The following is a 19,759-nucleotide window of genomic DNA, read 5'->3' as shown; positions in this document are numbered from 1 at the left end:
GGTACCCGTTCCACAGCACCCACGTGGCCCCGGGGACACCCCTGGCCGGGGGGACACCCTGGCATGTGACACTCGGGTGTCCCTGGGGACACTCCTAATCTCCCCACACACTATTTGGTGCCCCCTCAGCCCTGGGGATCCTCCCCGGGTGCCCCCCATGCCCCCTCACCCGGGGGTCGCAGATCTGGGAGCAGTAGGTGTAGATGTGACCCCTGTGTGACCCCTGTGTGACCCCTGTGCCCCCCCGTGCCCCCCATGCCCCCTCACCCGGGGGTCGCAGATCTGGGAGCAGTAGGTGTAGATGTCCCTGTGTGCCCCCCGTGCCCCCCATGCCCCCCCCGTGCCCCCTCACCCGGGGGTCGCAGATCTGGGAGCAGTAGGTGTAGATGTGCCCCCCCAGGTGCCCCCCATGCCCCCCATGCCCCCCCCCTGCCCTCACCCGGGGGTCGCAGATCTGGGAGCAGTAGGTGTAGATGGCCCTGTGTGCCCCCCGTTGCCCCCCATGCCCCCCCCGTGCCCCCTCACCCGGGGGTCGCAGATCTGGGAGCAGTAGGTGTAGATGGCCCGGGCCCGATCCACCTCGCCCAGCTTGCACTCCATGTCGGCGAAGCGCAGGCACAGCTCCCGCGCCGCGTCGTCCCCCAGCACCTGGGGGCACAGCACACACACCTGTGCCACCTGGGACAGCCTGGGACCACCTGGGACCACCCAGGACTACCTGGCACCACCTGGCACCACCTGGGACCACCTGGCACCGCCCAGGCCCACCTGGGACCACCTGGGACCACCTGGCACCACCTGGGCCACCTGGGACCACCTGGGATCACCTGGGACCACCTGGCACTACCTGGCACCGCCCGGGCCCACCTGGGACCACCTGTGCCACCTGGGACCACCTGGGACCACCTGGCACCACCTGGGACCACCTGGGACTACCTGGCACCACCTGGACCCACCTGCCCCCCGCCAGACCTGCCAGGGTCCCCCCAGCCCGGCACCCACATGGTGTCAACAGATCCCTGTGCCCCTGTGCCACCCCCAGCCCCCCCCGGGTGCCCCCACCACCTCTGCTGCCCCTTTGTCACCCCCCAGCCCCCCCTGGTGCCCCTTGTCACCCCCCAGCCCCCCTGAGTGTCCCCCCCAGCCCTCGTGCCCCTTGTCACCCCCAGGTGCCCCTTGTCACCCCCAGCCCCCCCAGGTGCCCCCACCGCCCCTGGTGCCTCTTGTCACCCCCCTGGTGCCCCTTGTCACCACCAGCCCCCTGAGATGCCCCCCCCCCCAGTGCCCCTTTGTCACCCCCAGATGCTCCTCGTCACCCTCCAGCCCCCTCAGGGTGCCCCCACCACCCCTGGTGCCTCTTGGCAACTGCTGGTGCCCCCTTTGTCACCCCCCAGCCCCCCACAGCCCCCCAGTGCCCCCCAGTGCCCCCCGTGCCCACCTCGATGGCCCGCTGGTAGATGGGCCGGGTGTGGGTGACCCCGAAGAGCTCCCCCAGTGCCCCCCAGTGCCCCCCCCCAGTGCCCCCCAGTGCCCCCCAGTGCCCCCCATGCCCACCTCGATGGCCCGCTGGTAGATGGGCCGGGTGTGGGTGACCCCGAAGAGCCCCCCAGTGCCCCCCAGTGCCCCCCAGTGCCCCCCCAGTGCCCCCCCAGTGCCCCCAGTGCCCCCGTGCCCACCTCGATGGCCCGCTGGTAGATGGGCCAGGTGTGGGTGACCCCGAAGAGCTCCCACAGCCCCCCAGTGCCCCCCCAGTGCCCCCCCAGTGCCCCCCCAGTGCCCCCCCAGCCCCGTGCCCACCTCGATGGCCCGCTGGTAGATGGGCCGGGTGTGGGTGACCCCGAAGAGCTCGGCTGCCCGGCGGATGTAGATGTGGAACATGTCCCGCTGCTGCTCAGGGGGCACTGCCCGGGTGCCCCTCTCGTACACGCCCATGGCCCGGCGCGCCAGCCCGAACTGCTCCTCCAGCCGCGCGTACAGCAGGTAGATGGCTGGGGGGGCACCGACAGGGACCGCCTGGCACACCTGGGCACGCACCTGGGCACGCCTGGCACCCACCTGGGCACACCTGGAACCCCCCTGGGCACACCTGGAACTCCCTGGACACAGCTGGAACCCCCCTGGGCACACCTGGGCACACCTGGGCACCCACCTGGGCACACCTGGCACCCACCAGGGCACACCTGGGCACCCACCTGGGCACACCTGGGCACACCTGGGCACCTATGGAACCCCCCTGGGCACACCTGGCACCCCCCTGGGAATACCTGGGCACCCACCTGGGCACACCTGGGCACCCACCAGGGCACACCTGGGCACCCACCTGGGCACAGTTGGGCACCCACCTGGGCATACCTGAGCACACCTAGGCACCCCTGGAACCCACCTGGGCACACATCCAGGCACCCCAGCATGGCTGGGGGGGGCACCATCAGTGCCCACCTGGGCACACACCTGAGCACCTGCCCAGCACCCCCCCCAGACAGCCTGACATGGCTGGGGGGGGTACCTGTTGCTGCCCACCTGGGCACACACCTGGACACCCTGCTGGGCCCTGCCCAGCACCCACCTGGGCACAGCCATCGGGGCACACCTGGTGCACACCTGGGCACCGCTGTCAGGGCACACCTGGTGCACTCCTGGTGCACTCCTGGTGCACACCTGGTGCACACCTGGTGCACACCTGGGCACAGCTGTCAGGGCACACCTGGTGCACTCCTGGTGCACTCCTGGTGCACTCCTGGTGCACTCCTGGTGCACACCTGGTGCACACCTGGGCACAGCTGTCAGGGCACACCTGGGCACAGCTGTCAGGGCACACCTGGGCACACCTGTCAGGGCACACCTGGGCACCGCTGTCAGGGCACACCTGGTGCACTCCTGGTGCACACCTGGTGCACACCTGGGCACAGCTGTCAGGGCACACCTGGTCACCCACCCGGGCCCCCCAACATGGCCAAGGGGGCACAGCTGTCCCCCGCAGCCCCCCCATACCTGGATGGGCACCTGGCCTGGCACCCCTCTGACCCCCCTGTCCCCCCCACGCCCTGAGGGGCACCAGCCCTGACCCCCCCCCCAACCCCCCCACAGCCCCTCCGTGCTCGGCCGGGCACCCCCCCACCCCAACCCTGCTGTGCCCCCTCCCTGTGCCCCCTGTGCCCCCCGTGCCCTCCGTGCCCTCCCAGAGCCCCCCCGGGCCCCCCGTGCCCCCTGTACCCCCCCATGCCCTCCATGCCCCCCGTGCCCCCCCATGCCCCCCCGGGCCCCTCGTGCCCCCCGTGCCCCCTTACTCTTGGCGTGCTGGGGGGGGCACCCGTCCAGCGCCTGCTCGAACAGGTCCCGCGCCCGCTCCAGCTTCCGGCCCCCGTAACGGGCCACGAACTTGGACAGGTACGTGAGCCACAGGTCACCCACGTGCGGCCACCGGAACAGTGCGATGCCACGCTCGTAGGCCTGGGGACACACGGGGACGGTGTCACCATGGGGACAGGGACAGGGACACAGGGACACAGGGACACAGAGACATGAGCCACAGGTCACCCACAGTGCCACGCTCGTAGGCCTGGGGACACACAGGGACAGTGTCACCACGGGGACAGGGACACATGGGGACAGTGTCACCACGGGGACAGGGACAGGGACACAGGGACACAGGGACAGGTACGTGAGCCACAGGTCACCCACATGCGGCCACCGGAACAGGGCGATGCCACGCTCGTAGGCCTGGGGACACACGGGGACAGTGTCACCACGGGGACAGGGACACACGGGGACAGTGTCACCATGGGGACACACAGGGACAGGGACATGAGCCACAGGTCACCTGCAATGCCACGCTTGTATCCCACAGGGACACACAGGGACAGGGACATGGGGACAGGGACACAGGGACACAGGGACACAGGGACAGGTACGTGAGCCACAGGTCACCCATGTGTGGCCACCGGAACAGCGCGATGCCACGTTCATAGGCCTGGGGACACACAGGGACAGTGTCACCACGGGGACAGGGACACATGGGGACAGTGTCACCACGGGGACAGGGACAGGGACACAGGGACACAGGGACAGGTACGTGAGCCACAGGTCACCCATATGCGGCCACCGGAACAGGGCAATACCACGCTCGTAGGCCTGGGGACACACAGGGACGGTGTCTCCACAGGGACACACAGAGACACGGGGACAGTGTCACCACGGGGACAGGGACACAGGGACACAGGGACAGGGACAGGTACGTGAGCCACAGGTCACCCACGTGCGGCCACCGGAACAGCGCGATGCCACGCTCGTAGGCCTGGGGACACACGGGGATGGTGTCACCACGGGGACAGGGACACAGGGACACAGGGACACAGGGACACAGGGACACAGGGACAGTGTCACCATGGGGACACACAGAGACACAGGGACAGGGACGTGAGCCACAGGTCACCTGCGATGCCACGCTTGTATCCCACAGGGACACACAGGGACACAGGGACACAGGGACGGGAGCCACAGGTCACCTGCGATGCCACGCCCATACACCTGGGGACACGGGGACAGTGTCACCACAAGGGCACGGATGGCATCGCTGCTGGGACAGGGACAGTATCACTGCTGGGACAGTGACACAAGGACAGTGTCACCACAAGGGCACGGATGGCATCGCTGCTGGGACAGGGACAGTGTCACTGCTGGGACAGGAATGGTGTCACTGCTGGGACAGGGACACAGGGACAGTGTCATCATCAGGGACAGGGACAGGGACAGCACTGGGACAGACACACACAAACAGTCATCACAGAGCATATGGGGACAGGGACAATGTCACCACAGGGACACAGGGACAGGGACACGAGCTACAGGTCACCCACTGCGGCCACTGGAACAGGGTGATGCCACCCTCACAGGCCTGGGGACATGGGGACAGGGATGCTGTCACCACTAGGACAAGGACATAGAGACTGTCACCACAGGGACAGGGACAGAAACACAGGGACAGGGACACAAGGACAGGGACACAGGGACAGAGACACAAGCCACAGGTCACCCACTGCGGCCACTGAACAGGGCAATGCCACCCTCACAGGCCTGGGGACATGGGGACAGCGACAGTGTCACCACTGGGACAGAGACAGTGTCACCAGCAGGGGTGTGAAGACAAGGGCAGTGTCACCACAGGGACAGTGTCACCACAGGGACAAGGACAGTGTCACCAACAGGGATGTGAACACAAAGGCAGTGTCACCACGGGGACAGTGTCACCACAGGTACATTGTCACCACTGGGACAGTGTCACCAGCGGGACAGGGCAGTGCCACGTTCATGTGCATGAGGGGACAGAGGGACGTGGGGACACAGACATGGCACAGGGTCACCCCTGGGTGCTGCCCTGACACCGTGTCACTGCCTGGCACCACTGTCACCACCACTGCCACCACCACTGTCACCCTGACACCGTGTCACTGCCTGGCACCATTGTCACCACCACTGCCACCCCAACACTGCCATCCCCCCGACACCGTGTCACTGCCTGGTACCACTGTCACCACCACTGCCACCACCACTGCCACCCCAACACTGCCATCCCCCCGACACTGTGTCACCACCTGGCACTGCAGTCACCATCTGACTGTCATCTGTCCCTGACACTGACACTGCTCCCCTGACACTGCTGTCACCCCTGTCACCACCCTGACACCACCCTGCCACTACCACTGCCACCCCAAAACAGATGTCCCTGCCCTGCCACCGCTGTCACCACCCTGTCGCTGCTACCACTGCCCTGACACTGCCCTGACACTGCTGTCACAGTCCTGACACTGCCACCATCATCCTGACACCGCTGTCACCACCCCTGCCACCCCCCCCACGTCACCCTGCCACCACTGTCACCCTGGCACAAGTGCTGTCAGTGCTGCCAACGCCGTCACCTCTGTCACTGCTGTCATCCCCTGTCACCACCCCTGTCACTGCTGCCACCCCCTGTCACTGCTGCCACCTCCTGTAACCACTCCTGTCACTGCTGCCATCCCCCTGTCACTGCTGCCACCCCTGTCACTGCTGCCACCCCCCTGCCAACACTGCCACCCCCTGTCACTGCTGCCACCCCCATGTCATTGCTGCCACCCCTGTCACTGCTGCCACCCCCTGCCACCCCCCTGTCACTGCTGCCACCCCCTGTCACTGCTGCCATCTCCTGTCACTGCTGCCACCTCCTGTCACTGCTGCCATCTCCCTGCCAACACTCCTGTCATTGCTGCCACCCCCCTGTCACTGCTGCCACCCCTGTCCCTGCTGCCACCCCCTGTCACCCCCCTGCTGCCAGAAGCCCAGGGGCCATCCCAGGATGTCGTGCCCCTGCTGTCCCCACAGCCCTCCCCGGACACAGGGTCACCACCCTGTCCCCAACCCCCACCCTGGGGTGTCCCATCCAACTCCTCAGCCACGGGGTGTCCCCTGTCACCTTCACACTGTGTCCCCAAGTGTCCCCAGCATCCCTGTCACCTCAACACTGTCCCTGAAGCACCCGTGCTCCTCCAGCCACAGGGTGCTCCCAGCCCCTCCCCTGGGGTGCTCCCAGCCCCCCTGTCCCCAGGTGTCTCCAGGTGTCCCCAGGCTGTCCCCCAAGCTGTCCCCAGGTGTCTCCAGGTGTCCCCAGGTGTCCCCCCCATCACCTCAAAGCTGTCCCTGAAGCGCCCGTGCTCCTCCAGCCACAGGGTGCTCCCAACCCCTCCCTCAGGGTGCCCCCAGCCCCCCTGTCCCCAGGTGTCCCCAGGTGTCCCCAGGCTGTCCCCAAGCTGTCCCCAGGTGTCCCCAGGCTGTCCCCAGGTGTCCCCAGGTGTCCCCAGGCTGTCCCCAAGCTGTCCCCAGGTGTCCCCAGGCTGTCCCCAGGTGTCCCCAGGTGTCCTCAGGCTGTCCCCAGGTGTCCCCAGGTGTCCCCAGGCTGTCCCCAGATGTCCCCCCTGTCACCTCGAAGCTGTCCCTGAAGCACCCGTGCTCCTCCAGCCACAGGGTGCTCCCAGCTCCTCTCCTGGGGTGCTCCCAGCCCCCCTGTCCCCAGGCTGTCCCCAGGTGTCCCCAGGTGTCCCCAGGTGTCCCCAGATGTCCCCCCCTGTCACCTCGAAGCTGTCCCTGAAGCGCCCGTGCTCCTCCAGCCATGGGGTGCTCCCAACCCCTCCCCCCGGAGTGCCCCCAGCCCCTCTGGCCCCAGGTATCCCCAGGTGTCCCCAGGTGTCCCCAGGCTGTCCCCAGATGTCCCCAGGTGTCCCCAGGCTGTCCCCAGGTGTCCCCAGGTGTCCCCCCCATCACCTCGAAGCTGTCCCTGAAGCGCCCGTGCTCCTCCAGCCATGGGGTGCTCCCAATACCTCCCCCGGGGTGCCCCCAGCCCCTCTGTCCCCAGGTTGTCCCCAGGTGTCCCCAGGTGTCCCCAGGTGTCCCCAGGTGTCCCCTGTCACCTCGAAGCTGTCCCAGAAGCGCCCGTGCTCCTCCAGCCACAGGGTGCTCCCAGCCCCTCCCTCAGGGTGCCCCCAGCCCTCTGTCCCCAGGCTGTCCCCAGGCTGTCCCCAGGCTGTCCCCAGGTGTCCCCAGGTGTCCCAGGTGTCCCCAGGTGTCCCCCTCACCTTGAAGCTGTCCTCGAAGCGGCCGTGCTCCTCGAGCAGCAGGGCGTAGTTGATGACGATCTGGGGGGTGGCGATGCGCAGGTCCAGGATGCGCTCGTACACCGCCCGCGTCGACTGCGGGCACCAAGGGGGGGGCAGGGGGGACACCCCCACAGCCATCCTGGGGACAGGGACACCCCCACAGCCACCCCAGGGACAGTGACACCCCCACAGCCACCCCAGGGCAGTGACACCCCCACAGCCATCCTGGGGACAGGGACACCCCCACAGCCACCCCAGTGACAGGGACACCCCCACAGCCACCCCAGTGACAGTGACACCCCCACACCCACCCCAAGGGCAGTGACACCCCCACACCCATCCTGGGGACAGGGACACCCCCACAGCCACCCCGGGGACAGGGACACCCCCACAGCCATCCTGGGGACAGGGACACCCCCACAGCCACCCCGGGGACAGGGACACCCCCACAGCCACCCCAGGGCAGTGACACCCCCACAGCCACCCTGGGGACAGTGACACCCCCAGAGCCACCCCAATGACAGGGACACCCCCACAGTCACCCTGGGGACACTGACAGTGACACCCCCACAGCCACCGCGGGGCAGTGACACCCCCACACCCACCCCAATGACAGTGACACCCCCACAGCCACCCCGGGGACAGTGACACCCCCAAAGCCACCCTGGGGACAGTGACAGTGACACCCCCACAGCCACCCCGGGGACAGTGACACCCCCACAGCCACCTCGGGGACAGTGACACCCCCACAGCCACCCCAGGGCAGTCACTCCCTGCCCCACTCCAGGGACAGTCTCCCCCCCTGCCCAGCACCTGCTCCGGGCTCAGCACCCACGGGAGGTCTCCTCGTGTCAGCCCTGTGCCCCCCGTGTCCCCCTCGTGTCCCCAGGTGTCCCAGGTGTGTCCCCAGGTGTCCCCAGGGGCCCTGTGGGGTGTGTGCCCCCCTGGAAGGTGCCCAGGCTCTCCCCCTGTCCCCAGGTGTCCCCCCCCTGCCCCCAGGTGTCCCCCCCGTGTCCCCAGGTGTCCCTGTCTGGTGTGTGCCCACCTGGAAGGTGCCCAGGCTCTCCTCCCGTCCCCAGGTGTCCCCCCCATGTCCCCCCCATGTCCCCAGGTGCCCTGTGAGGTGTGTGCCCACCCGAAAGGTGCCCAGGCTCTCCCCCTGTCCCCAGGTGTCCCCCCCATGTCCCCAGGTGTCCCCAGGTGCCCTGTGGGGTGTGTGCCCACCTGGAAGGTGCCCAGGCTCTCCCCCCGTCCCCAGGTGTCCCCCCCATGTCCCCAGGTGCCCTGTGGGGTGTGTGCCCACCTGGAAGGTGCCCAGGCTCTCCCCCGTGTCCCCAGGTGTCCCCCCCATGTCCCCAGGTGTCCCCAGGTGCCCTGTGGGGTGTGTGCCCACCCGAAAGGTGCCCAGGCTCTCCCCCTGTCCCCAGGTGTCCCCCCCATGTCCTCCATTTCCCCAGGTGCCCTGTGGGGTGTGTGCCCACCTGGAAGGTGCCCAGGCTCTCCTCCAGGTCAGCCAGCATGGACCACACCCTGAGGGATTTGTAGAGCCGGTTCTGGACGGGCTCGGAGCTGTCGAAGTACTCGGCACGTTTGGCCGGCAGGGCCGTGGCTTTCTGGGGGAGGGGGCACAGGGGGGGCTCAGGGGGGGCACAGGGGGGGCACAGGGGGCTCAGGGGGGGCCCCAAAACCCCCCAAACTCCCCCCCCAGAGCCCCCAGCCCTGCGGTCCCACCTGAGGACAAAGGTGTCCCTCGGGGTTTCTCTGGCTGCACCCCCTGCTCCCAGTCCCACCCCCTCACATTCTGGGGTTCCCCCCCATTTCGAGGGGTCATGTAGGGGGTCCCCCAAGTCCCCAACCCCCCCCAGCCCCCCTCTCCCTCCCCCCCCAGATCCCAGCCCTGACATCCCACCTGAGAGAGGGGTGGCCACTGGCAATTCCCTGCACCCAGACCCCTGTATTTCAGGGACCCCCCATTTTTGGGTCGTCCCCCCCCACTCTGGTGCCCCCCCCCGGGGTTTTTGGGGTCCCCCCTCACCCGGAGCACCCCCAGAACCTCCTCATGCTGCAGCTCCAGCTCCCACAACTCGTGCCCCCCCACAGCCACCCCGGGGACAGTGACACCCCCACAGCCCTCGTGCCCCCCGCCCTCAACACCCCCCATTTTTTGGGTCTCCCTCTCATTTTTGGGGTTCCCCCCCTCACTCTGGTGCCCCCCCCGGGGGTTTTTGGGGCCCCCCCTCACCCGGAGCACCCTCAGGGCCTCCTCGTGCCGGTGGTGCCGCAGCTCCAGCTCCCCAAACTCGCACCAAACGGCCGCCAGGTCCTCCACCCTCCGGAACCGCACCCGGGTGGCCCTGGACAGGATGGCCCGGGCCTGGGGGGGTAGGGGGGGTCAGGGGGAGTCACAGGCCTGGGGGGGACATGGGGGGGTCAGGGGGGGTCAGGGGGGGGTCACAGGCCTGGGGGGGGCATAGGGGGGTCAGGGGGGTCACAGGATGGCCCTGGCCTGGGGGGACAGGGGGGGGTCAGGGGGGGTCACAGGATGGCCCTGGCCTGGGGGGGACATGGGGGGGACAGGGGGGGGGGTCACAGGATGGCCCTGGCCTGGGGGGGACATGGGGGACAGTAAAGGGGGGTCACAGGATGGCCCTGGCCTGGGGGGGCAAGGGGGGGTCAGGGGGGGTCACAGGCCTGGGGGGGGCATAGGGGGGTCAGGGGGGGTCACAGGATGGCCCTGGCCTGGGGGGACGGGGGGGGTCAGGGGGGGTCACAGGATGGCCCTGGCCTGGGGGGGACATGGGGGGGTCAGGGGGGGGTCACAGGCCTGGGGGGGCAGGGGGGGGGTCGGGGGGGTCACAGGATGGCCCTGGCCTGGGGGGTCAGGGGGGGGTCAGGGGGGGGTCACAGGCCTGGGGGGGGCAGGGGGGGTCACAGGATGGCCCGGGCCTGGGGGGGCATGGGGGGGTCAGGGGGGGACATGGGGGGGTCAGGGGGGGTCACAGGATGGCCCTGGCCTGGGGGGACATGGGGGGTCAGGGGGGGTCACAGGATGGCCCTGGCCTGGGGGGGGGACATGGGGGGGTCACAGGATGGCCCTGGCCTGGGGGGGGTCGGGGGGGGGTCAGGGGGGGTCACAGGATGGCCCTGGCCTGGGGCCCCAGGCAGGTTTAGGGGGCCCAGAGGGCAGTGTGGGGGTCCCAGGCAGGGTTGGGGGGGGGGTCCCAGGGATCCCAGGCAGGTTTGGGGGTCCTGGGGGCAGTGTGGGGTTCCCAGGCAGGGTTGGGGGGTCCCAAGGGCAGTGTGGGGGTCTCAAGCAGGGTTTGGGGGTCCCAGGGGCAGTGTGTGGGTCCCAGGCAGGTTTGGGGGGGTCCTGGGGGCAGCGTGGGGGTCCCAGGCAGGGTTTGGGGGTCCCAGGGGCAGCATGGGGGTCCCTCACATCGTCCAGCTGCCCGTTGTCCTCGTAGAAGCGGGCGAAGGCCACCCAGAGCTCGTGGGGGCGGCCGGTGGCGCGCTGGGGGTCCACGGTGCGCACGGCCTCGGTGTAGGTCTGGATGATCTGGGGGGGGGACAGGGTGGGACAAGGAGGGACACGGGGGGGAGCAGAGAACAGCGGTGTCACTGCCAAACTCCCTGTCTCGGTGTCCCCAGGTGTCCCCCACACCCCCCCCAGTGTCCTCGGGTGCCCCCCCACCTTCACCCAGGTGCTCCCCACACCCCCCCCCAGTGTCCCCCTGTGTCCCCCACACCCCCCAGTGTCCCCCTGTGTCCCCCACACCCCCCCAGTGTCCCCAGGTGTCCCCCACACCCCTCCAGTGTCCCCAGGTGTCCCCCACACCCCCCCCCAGTGTCCTCGGGTGCCCCCCACCTTCACCCAGGTGTCCCCCACACCCTCCCAGTGTCCCCCTGTGTCCCCCACACCCCCCAGTGTCCCCAGGTGTCCCCCACACCCCCCCAGTGTCCCCCTGTGTCCCCCACACCCCCCCAGTGTCCCCCACACCCCCCCAGTGTCCCCCTGTGTCCCCCACACCCCCAGTGTCCCCAGGTGTCCCCCACACCCTCCCAGTGTCCCCCTGTGTCCCCCACACCCCCCAGTGTCCCCAGGTGTCCCCCACACCTCCCCAGTGTCCCCCTGTGTCCCCCACAACCCTCAGTGTCCCCCTGTGTCCCCCACACCCCCCCCCTCCTCTGCCACGTCCCTCTCCGTGCGCCCCCCTTTCTGGGGGTCCCCCCTCCTCCCCAAGGTGCCCCCTGTGCAGCCCCCCCGTGTGTCCCCGTGCCCCCCCCACCTTCTCGGGGTGCCCCTGGTGCAGGGCCACCCTCTTGTGCCACTCGTGCACGTTGTGGGGGTTCTGCCTCAGCAGGACGCTGTTGAGCAGCAGCGGCCGCCGCGCCATGAGCCGCTCGAACCGCGCCAGCCGCAGCTCCAGCTCCACCTCCTCTGTGGGAAAACGGGGGTCAGGGGGGGTCAGGGGGGGCTGGGGGAGGTCAGGGGACATGGGGAGGGTCAGGGGACACGAGGGGGGTCAGGGGACACAGGGACCCCCCGGGCACGGGGCCATGAGCTGCTCGAACCGCGCCAGCCGCAGCTCCAGCTCCACCTCCTCTGCGGGAAAACGGGGGTCAGGGGGGTCAGGGGGGGTCAGGGGACACATGGGGGGTCAGGGGACACATGGGGGGTCAGGGGACACGGGGATCCCCCAAGCATGGGGCCATGAGCCGCTCGAACTGCGCCAGCCGCAGCTCCAGCTCCACCTCCTCTGTGGGAAAACGGGGGTCAGACACCCGGGGGGGGGTCAGGGGACACATGGGGGGTCAGGGGACACGAGGGGGGTCAGGGGACACGGGGATCCCCCGGGCACGGGGCCATGAGCCGCTCGAACCGCGCCAGCCGCAGCTCCAGCTCCAGTTCCTCTGCGGGAAAACGGGGGTCAGGGGGGTCAGGGGGGGCTGGGGGAGGTCAGGGGACATGGGGAGGGTCAGGGGACACAGGGGGGGGTCAGGGGACACGGGGATCCCCCGGGCACGGGGCCATGAGCCACTGGAACAGCACCAGGTGCAGCTCCAGCTCCACCTCCTCTGTGGGAAAATGGGGGGTCAGGGGGGTCAGGGGACACAGGGGGGGGTCAGGGGACATGGGGGGAGTCAGGGGACACAGGGGGGGTCAGGGGACACGGGGGGGTCAGGGGACACGAGGGGGGTCAGGGGGGACACGAGGGGGGTCAGGGGACACACGGGGGGGTTCAGGGGACACAAGGACCCCCCGGGCACGGGGCCATGAGCTGCTCGAACTGCGCCAGGCACAGCTCCAGCTCTGAGGGGGCACAGCCGGGCTGGGGGGAATCAGGGGGGCACAGGGGGGGTCACAGCGGGTCAGGGGACACAGGGGGATTGGGGGGGGGGTCACAGGGGTTGGGGGGGGTCACAGGACACAGGGGGATTGGGGGGGTCACAGGGGTTGGGGGGTCACAGGACACAGGGGGCTTGGGGGCCTCACAGGGGGCTTGGGGGGGGCGTCACAGGGGTTGGGGGGTCACAGGACACAGGGGGTCGTGGGGCTTGGGGGGGTCACAGGAGTTGGAGGGTCAGAGGACACAGGGGGTCAGGGGCCACAGGGCCACGAGCCACCCAAACCGTGCCAGGAGCAGCTCCAGCTCCACCTTCTCTGAGGGGGCACAGGGGGTCAAGGGGGGCACAGGGGGTCACATGGGGTCAGGGGGACACAGGGGTTGGGGGGGATCCCAGGGGGGTGTGTGCCCCCCACCCCACATCCATCCCTCCACCAGTGCCCCAGGTGGGCCCTGATCACACACTCCTTGCTCTCCTCAACCTAATCCCTCCCATTTTGGGGGTGTCCCTCCCCCCATTTTGGGGTGTCTCCCCCCATTTTGGGGGTGTCCCTCCCCCCATTCTGGGGTGTCCCCCCCCCCCATTCTGGGGTGTCCCCCCCATTCCCACCCCAGCTGTACCGTCCTGTCCCCACCCCAGCTGGGTCTGGGCATCCAGCAGGGCCCTGATGATGTTCCCCTTGTCCCCCTTGCCCCGATCCCCCCCCATTCTGGGGTGTCCCCCCCCATTTTGGGATGTCCCCCCCATCCTGGGGTGTCCCCCCCATTCCCACCCCAGCTGTACCGTCCTGTCCCCGCCCCAGCTGGGCCTGGGTGTCGAGCAGGGCCCTGATGATGCTCCCCTTGTCCCCCTTGTCCCCCAATTTGGGGTGTCTCCCCCCCCATTTTGGGGTGTCCCTCCCCCCATTTGGGATGTCCCCCCCATCCTGGGGTGTCCCCCCCGTTCCCACCCCAGCTGTACCGTCCTGTCCCCGCCCCAGCTGGGCCTGGGTGTCCAGCAGGGCCCTGATGATGCTCCCCTTGTCCCCCTTGCCCCGATCCCCCCCCATTTTGGGGTGTCCCCCCCCATTTTGGGATGTCCCCCCCATTTTGGGGTGTCCCCCCCGTTCCCCCCCCAGCTGTACCGTCCTGTCCCCGCCCCAGCTGGGCCTGGGTGTCGAGCAGGGCGGCGATGACGCTCTCCTCGAACCGGGCGTAGCTGTCGAAGACCTGCGTGAAATCCCGCACGGTCATCACGGTCTGCACGGCCTCCTCGTACACATCCCGGGCCTGGAACGGGATAAACAATGGGATCAGGGACACAGGGAATGGGATCAGGGATCATCACGGTCTGCACGGCCTCCTCGTACACATCCCGGGCCTGGAACGGGATAAACAATGGGATCAGGGACACAGGGAATGGGATCAGGGATCATCACGGTCTGCACGGCCTCCTCGTACACATCCCGGGCCTGGAATGGGATAAAGAATGGGATCAGGGACAGGGATAAACATCATCAGGGTCTGCACGGCCTCCTCGTACACATCCCGGGCCTGGAACGGGAATGGGAACACAGGGAATGGGATCAGGGACACAGGGAACGGGATCAGGGTCTGCACGGCCTCCTCGTACACATCCCGGGCCTGGAATGGGATAGGGAACACAGGGAATGGGATCAGGGACACAGGGAATGGGATCAGGGTCTGCACGGCCTCCTCGTACACATCCCGGGCCTGGAATGGGATAAAGAATGGGATCAGGGACACAGGGAATGGGATCAGGGGTCATCACGGTCTGCACGGCCTCCTCGTACACATCCCGGGCCTGAAAACATGGACGGTGTTGGGAAACACAGGGACAGACACAGGGACAGTGACAGGGACAGACACAGGGACAGACACAGGGACAGTGACAGGGACAGACACAGGGACAGACACGAGGACAGATGCAAGAACAGGGACAGGAACAGCACACGTTGCCAGGGGTGTCAGTCAGTCATTCCGAGGAGATGTCAGTTATTCCCAGGACATGTCAATCAGTCCCAGGGGTGTTAATCACTCCCAGCCGTGTCAGTCATTCCTGGGGCTGTCAGTCACTCCCAGGGATGTCAATCATTCCCAGGGGCTGTCAGTCACTCCCATGGCTGTCAGTCATTCCCAGGGCTGTCAGTCATTCCCAGGGGCTGTCAGTCACTCCCAGGGATGTCAATCATTCCCAGGGGCTGTCAGTCATTCCCGGGGCTGTCAGTCATTCCCAGGGCTGTCAGTCACTCCCAGGGATGTCAATCATTCCCAGGGGCTGTCAGTCATTCCCAGGGCTGTCAGTCACTCCCAGGGATGTCAATCATTCCCAGGGGCTGTCAGTCATTCCCAGGGCTGTCAGTCACTCCCAGGGATGTCAATCATTCCCAGGGGCTGTCAGTCATTCCCAGGGCTGTCAGTCATTCCCAGGGGCTGTCAGTCATTCCCAGGGCTGTCAATCATTCCCAGGGGCTGTCAGTCATTCCCATGGCTGTCAATCGTTCCCAGGGGCTGTCAGTCATTCCCGGAGGTGTCAGTCATTCCTGGAGGTGTCAGTCATTCCTGGGGATGTCACTCATTCCCAGGGGTTGTCAGTCATTCCCAGGGGCTGTCAGTTGTTCCCAGGGCTGTCAGTCATTCCCAGGGCTGTCAGTCATTCCCAGGGCCGTCAATCATTCCCAGGGCTGTCAGTCATTCCCAGGGCTGTCAGTCATTCCCGGGGCTGTCAGTCATTCCCAGGAGCTGTCACTCATTCCCAGGGATGTCAATCATTCCCAGGAGGTGTCAGTCATTCCCAGGGGTGTCAGTCATTCCCACGGATGTCAGTCATTCCCAGGGCTGTCAATCATTCCTGGGGCTGTCAGTCATTCCCAGGGGCTGTCAGTCATTCCCGGGGCTGTCAGTCATTCCCAGGGCTGTCAGTCATTCCCAGGGGCTGTCAATCATTCCCAGGGGCTGTCAGTCATTCCCAGGAGGTGTCAGTCATTCCCAGGGGCTGTCAGTCATTCCCAGGGCTGTCAGTCATTCCCAGGGGCTGTCAGTCATTCCCAGGGATGTCAATCATTCCCAGGGCTGTCAGTCATTCCCAGGGGCTGTCAATCATTCCCAGGGATGTCAGTCATTCTCAGCAGGTGTCAGTCATTCCCAGGGCTGTCAGTCATTCCCAGGGCTGTCAGTCATTCCCAGGAGCTGTCAGTCACTCCCGGGGCTGTCTGTCACTCCCATGGCTGTCAGTCATTCCCAGGAGCTGTCAGTCATTCCCATGGCTGTCAGTCATTCCCAGGGATGTCAGTCATTCCCAGGGCTGTCAGTCACTCCCAGGAGCTGTCAGTCATTCCCAGGAGCTGTCAGTCATTCCCAGGGGCTGTCAGTCATTCCCAGGGCTGTCAGTCATTCCCATGGCTGTCAGTCATTCCCAGGGCTGTCAGTCACTCCCAGGAGCTGTCAGTCATTCCCAGGGCTGTCAGTCATTCCCAGGGCTGTCAGTCATTCCCGGGGCTGTCAGTCATTCCCAGGGCTGTCAGTCATTCCCAGAGCTGTCAGTCACTCCCGGGGCTGTCAGTCATTCCCATGGCTGTCAGTCACTTCCAGGAGCTGTCAGTCATTCCCAGAGCTGTCAGTCATTCCCAGAGCTGTCAGTCATTCCCAGGGGGTGTCAGTCATTCCCAGGGGCTGTCAATCATTCCCAGGGCTGTCAGTCATTCCCAGGAGCTGTCAGTCATTCCCAGGAGCTGTCAGTCACTCCCGGGGCTGTCAATCATTCCCAGGAGCTGTCAGTCATTCCCAGGGGCTGTCAATCATTCCCAGGGCTGTCAGTCATTCCCAGGGGCTGTCAATCATTCCCAGGGCTGTCAGTCATTCCCATGGCTGTCAGTCATTCCCAGAGCTGTCAGTCATTCCCAAGGTCCCAGCAGGGCCGGGCTGTCTGTCACCTTCTCGAGGTGGCCGCAGCGCACGTAACAATCGGCCAGAGCCCCCCAGAGCCGCCCCCGCTGGTCCGTGAAGCGCGTGAGGCCCCCCCGGATGATCCCCCCGGCGTCCAGCGAGCGAACACGGTCGGGGTGCTGGGACAGCAGCTCACACAGCTCCTGCCACAGCTGGGGGGGAAACGGGGGGGTCAGAGCCCACAGAGCCCCCAAAAACCTCCCTGAGACCCCCCAGTGCCCAAGGGACCCCCACCCCAGGGTGCAGGGACAGCAGCTCACACAGCTCCTGCCACAGCTGGGGGATAAAGGAGGGGGGGGGTCAGAACCCCCAGAACACCCCCAGGATCCCCCAAAACCCCCAGAACCCCCCCAGTGCCTGTGGGACCCCCCAGTGCCCGAGGGACCCCCACCCCGGGGTGCTGGGACAGCAGCTCCCACAGCTCCTGCCACAGCTGGGGGGGGAACGGGGGGGGTCAGAACCCCAAAAACCTCCCCGAGACCCCCAAAACCTCATAGGGACCCTCAGGACCCCCCAACCCCTCCTGCTCCCACAGGTGCCCCCTCCATCCCCAGAGGTGCCCCAGAGGTGCCCTGGGTGTGCCCCCCCCCCCCCCAGCCACAGAGACCCCTCCCCGTCCCCAGAGGAGCCCCCTGGACCCCCCAAAGTGTCCTGGATCCCCCCTGTGCCCCCCCAGGTCCCTCCTGTGCCCCCCAAAGTGTCCTGGATCCCCCCTGTGCCCCCCCAGGTCCCCCCTGTGCCCCCCAAAGTGTCCTGGATCCCCCCTGTGCCCCCCCAGGTCCCTCCTGTGCCCCCCAAAGTGTCCTGGATCCCCCCTGTGCCCCCCCAGGTCCCCCCTGTGCCCCCCAAGGTGTCCTGGATCCCCCCTGTGCCCCCCCAGGTCCCCCCTGTGCCCCCCCATGTGCCCCAGGTCCCCCCTGTGCCCCCCAAAGTGTCCCGTGCCCCCGGTGCCCACCTGGTAGTTGGATTTGCCCTCCCTGGACACGAATCTCTCGTCGTTCACCAGCCGGGCCAGAACCTGCGCGGCCTCGTCCAGGCGGCCCACGGAGCGCAGGTAGGACACGTACTGCTCGGCCTCCTCGGGGCACAGCTGGGGACAGCAATGTCACCTGGGTCACCTCAGTGTCACCTGGGTCACCTGAACCCTCCCAGTGTCACCTCAGTGTCACCTGAACCCCCCCAGTGTCACCTGAACCCCCCACGGAGCGCAGGTAGGACACGTACTGCTCGGCCTCCTCGGGGCACTGCTGGGAACCAGTGTCACCTCAGTGTCACCTCAGTGTCACCTGGGTCACCTGAACCCTCCCAGTGTCACCTCAGTGTCACCTGACCCCCCCAGTGTCACCTGAACCCCCCACGGAGTGCAGGTAGGACACGTACTGCTCGGCCTCCTCGGGGCACAGCTGGGGACACCAGTGTCACCTCAGTGTCACCTCAGTGTCACCTGGGTCACCTCAGTGTCCCCTGAACCCCCCCAGTGTCCCCTGAACCCCCCCAGTGTCACCTGACCCCCCCACGGAGCGCAGGTAGGACACGTACTGCTCTGCCTCCTCGGGGCACAGCTGGGGACAGCAGTGTCACCTGGGTCACCTGAACCCTCCCAGTGTCACCTCAGTGTCACCTGAACCCCCCCAGTGTCCCCTGAACCCCCTCAGTGTCACCTGACCCCCCCACGGAGCGCAGGTAGGACACGTACTGCTCTGCCTCCTCAGGGCACAGCTGGGGACAGAGGACAGCAGTGTCACCTCAGGGTCACCTCAGGGTCACCCCAGGGTCACCTGAACCCCCCTGAGCACAGGTACCCCACGTACTGCTCCGCCTCCTCGGGGCACAGCTGGGGACAGGGGACAGCAGTGTCACCTCAGTGTCACCTGAACCCCCCCCGTGTCACCTGGGCCCCCTCAGTGTCACCTGCCTGTCCCTGTGGTGCCACCCCTGTCCAGGTGTGTCACCACGCCAAGGTGACGCTGCCAGGTGAGTGTCCCTGTCTTGGGCTGATTCCAGCTGTGTCCCTCTCCCCAGCTGTGTCCCTGTCCCCAGGTGTGTCCCTGTCCCCAGGTGTGTCCCTGTCTCCAGGTCTGTCCCTGTCCCCAGCTGTGTCCCTGTCCCCAGCTGTGTCCCCAGTTGTCCCCAGGTGTGTCTCACCTTGAGGAATCTCCTGAAGACCCTGATGGTGGACTCGGGCAGGGGGTGTTTGTGTCCCCAGGTGTGTCCCCAGGTGTGTCCCCAGGTGTGTCCCAGTCCCCAGCTGTGTCCCCAGCTGTGTCCCCAGGTGTGTCCCCAGGTGTGTCCCAGTCCCCAGCTGTGTCCCCAGCTGTGCCTCACCTTGAGGAATCTCCTGAAGACCCTGACAGCGCTCTCGGGCAGGGGGTGTTTGTGTCTCCAGGTGTGACCCCAGCTGTGACCCCAGCTGTGTCCCTGTCCCCAGGTGTGTCCCCAGGTGGGACCCTGTCCCCAGCTGTGTCCCCAGCTGTGTCCCCAGGTGTGTCCCCAGGTGTGCCTCACCTTGAGGAACCTCCTGAAGACCCTGACGGCGGTCTCGGGCAGGGGGTGTTTCCTGACGAAGCTCAGGTAGGGGGGCCACAGCCGCCGGTGTTGGGTGATGGGCAGCGCCCGCAGCGCGCGGTCGAAGGTGCGGCGCGTGCGCGTGATCCGGCCCTGCTCCGCCAGGAACTGGCAGTAATCCAGCCAGATCCGCGGCATCTGGGGGCACAGGGGGGCACAGGGTGGTTATGGGGGTACAGGGGGGTCAGGGGGGTCAGGGGGGCACAGGGGGGTCAGGGGGGTCCAGGTGATCCGGCCCTGCTCCGCCAGGAACTGGCAGTAATCCAGCCAGATCCGCGG

The 19,759-nt window shown here is 67.3% G+C and overlaps 1 protein-coding gene across 1 annotated transcript; it reads right to left on the bottom strand.

The window, feature by feature from the left end:
• Nucleotides 1-439: 439 nt before the first annotated feature.
• Nucleotides 440-19,629, bottom strand: LOC127465510 (pre-mRNA-splicing factor SYF1-like; the record flags this gene model as incomplete). The annotated part of the gene is made up of 13 exons (XM_051776017.1): nt 19,421-19,629; nt 17,871-18,005; nt 16,903-17,067; nt 14,095-14,239; nt 11,912-12,063; nt 11,062-11,181; nt 9,868-9,999; nt 9,107-9,238; nt 7,605-7,718; nt 3,682-3,720; nt 3,288-3,450; nt 1,798-1,988; nt 440-648 (listed from the first exon to the last, which is right to left on the bottom strand). Coding segments are annotated over exons 1-13 (1,895 nt in total), but the record flags the coding sequence as incomplete, so codon positions are not given.
• Between the last annotated feature and the right edge of the window lie 130 nt (nt 19,630-19,759).

This window comes from Manacus candei, unplaced genomic scaffold, assembly GCF_025592945.1.
Source record: "Manacus candei isolate 608988 ecotype Guabito, Panama unplaced genomic scaffold, ASM2559294v1 h1tg000418l, whole genome shotgun sequence".
Lineage (NCBI taxonomy): Eukaryota > Metazoa > Chordata > Aves > Passeriformes > Pipridae > Manacus > Manacus candei.
The sequence above is the reverse complement of the archived record's forward strand: the minus strand, read 5'-3'. Positions and strand labels throughout refer to the sequence as shown.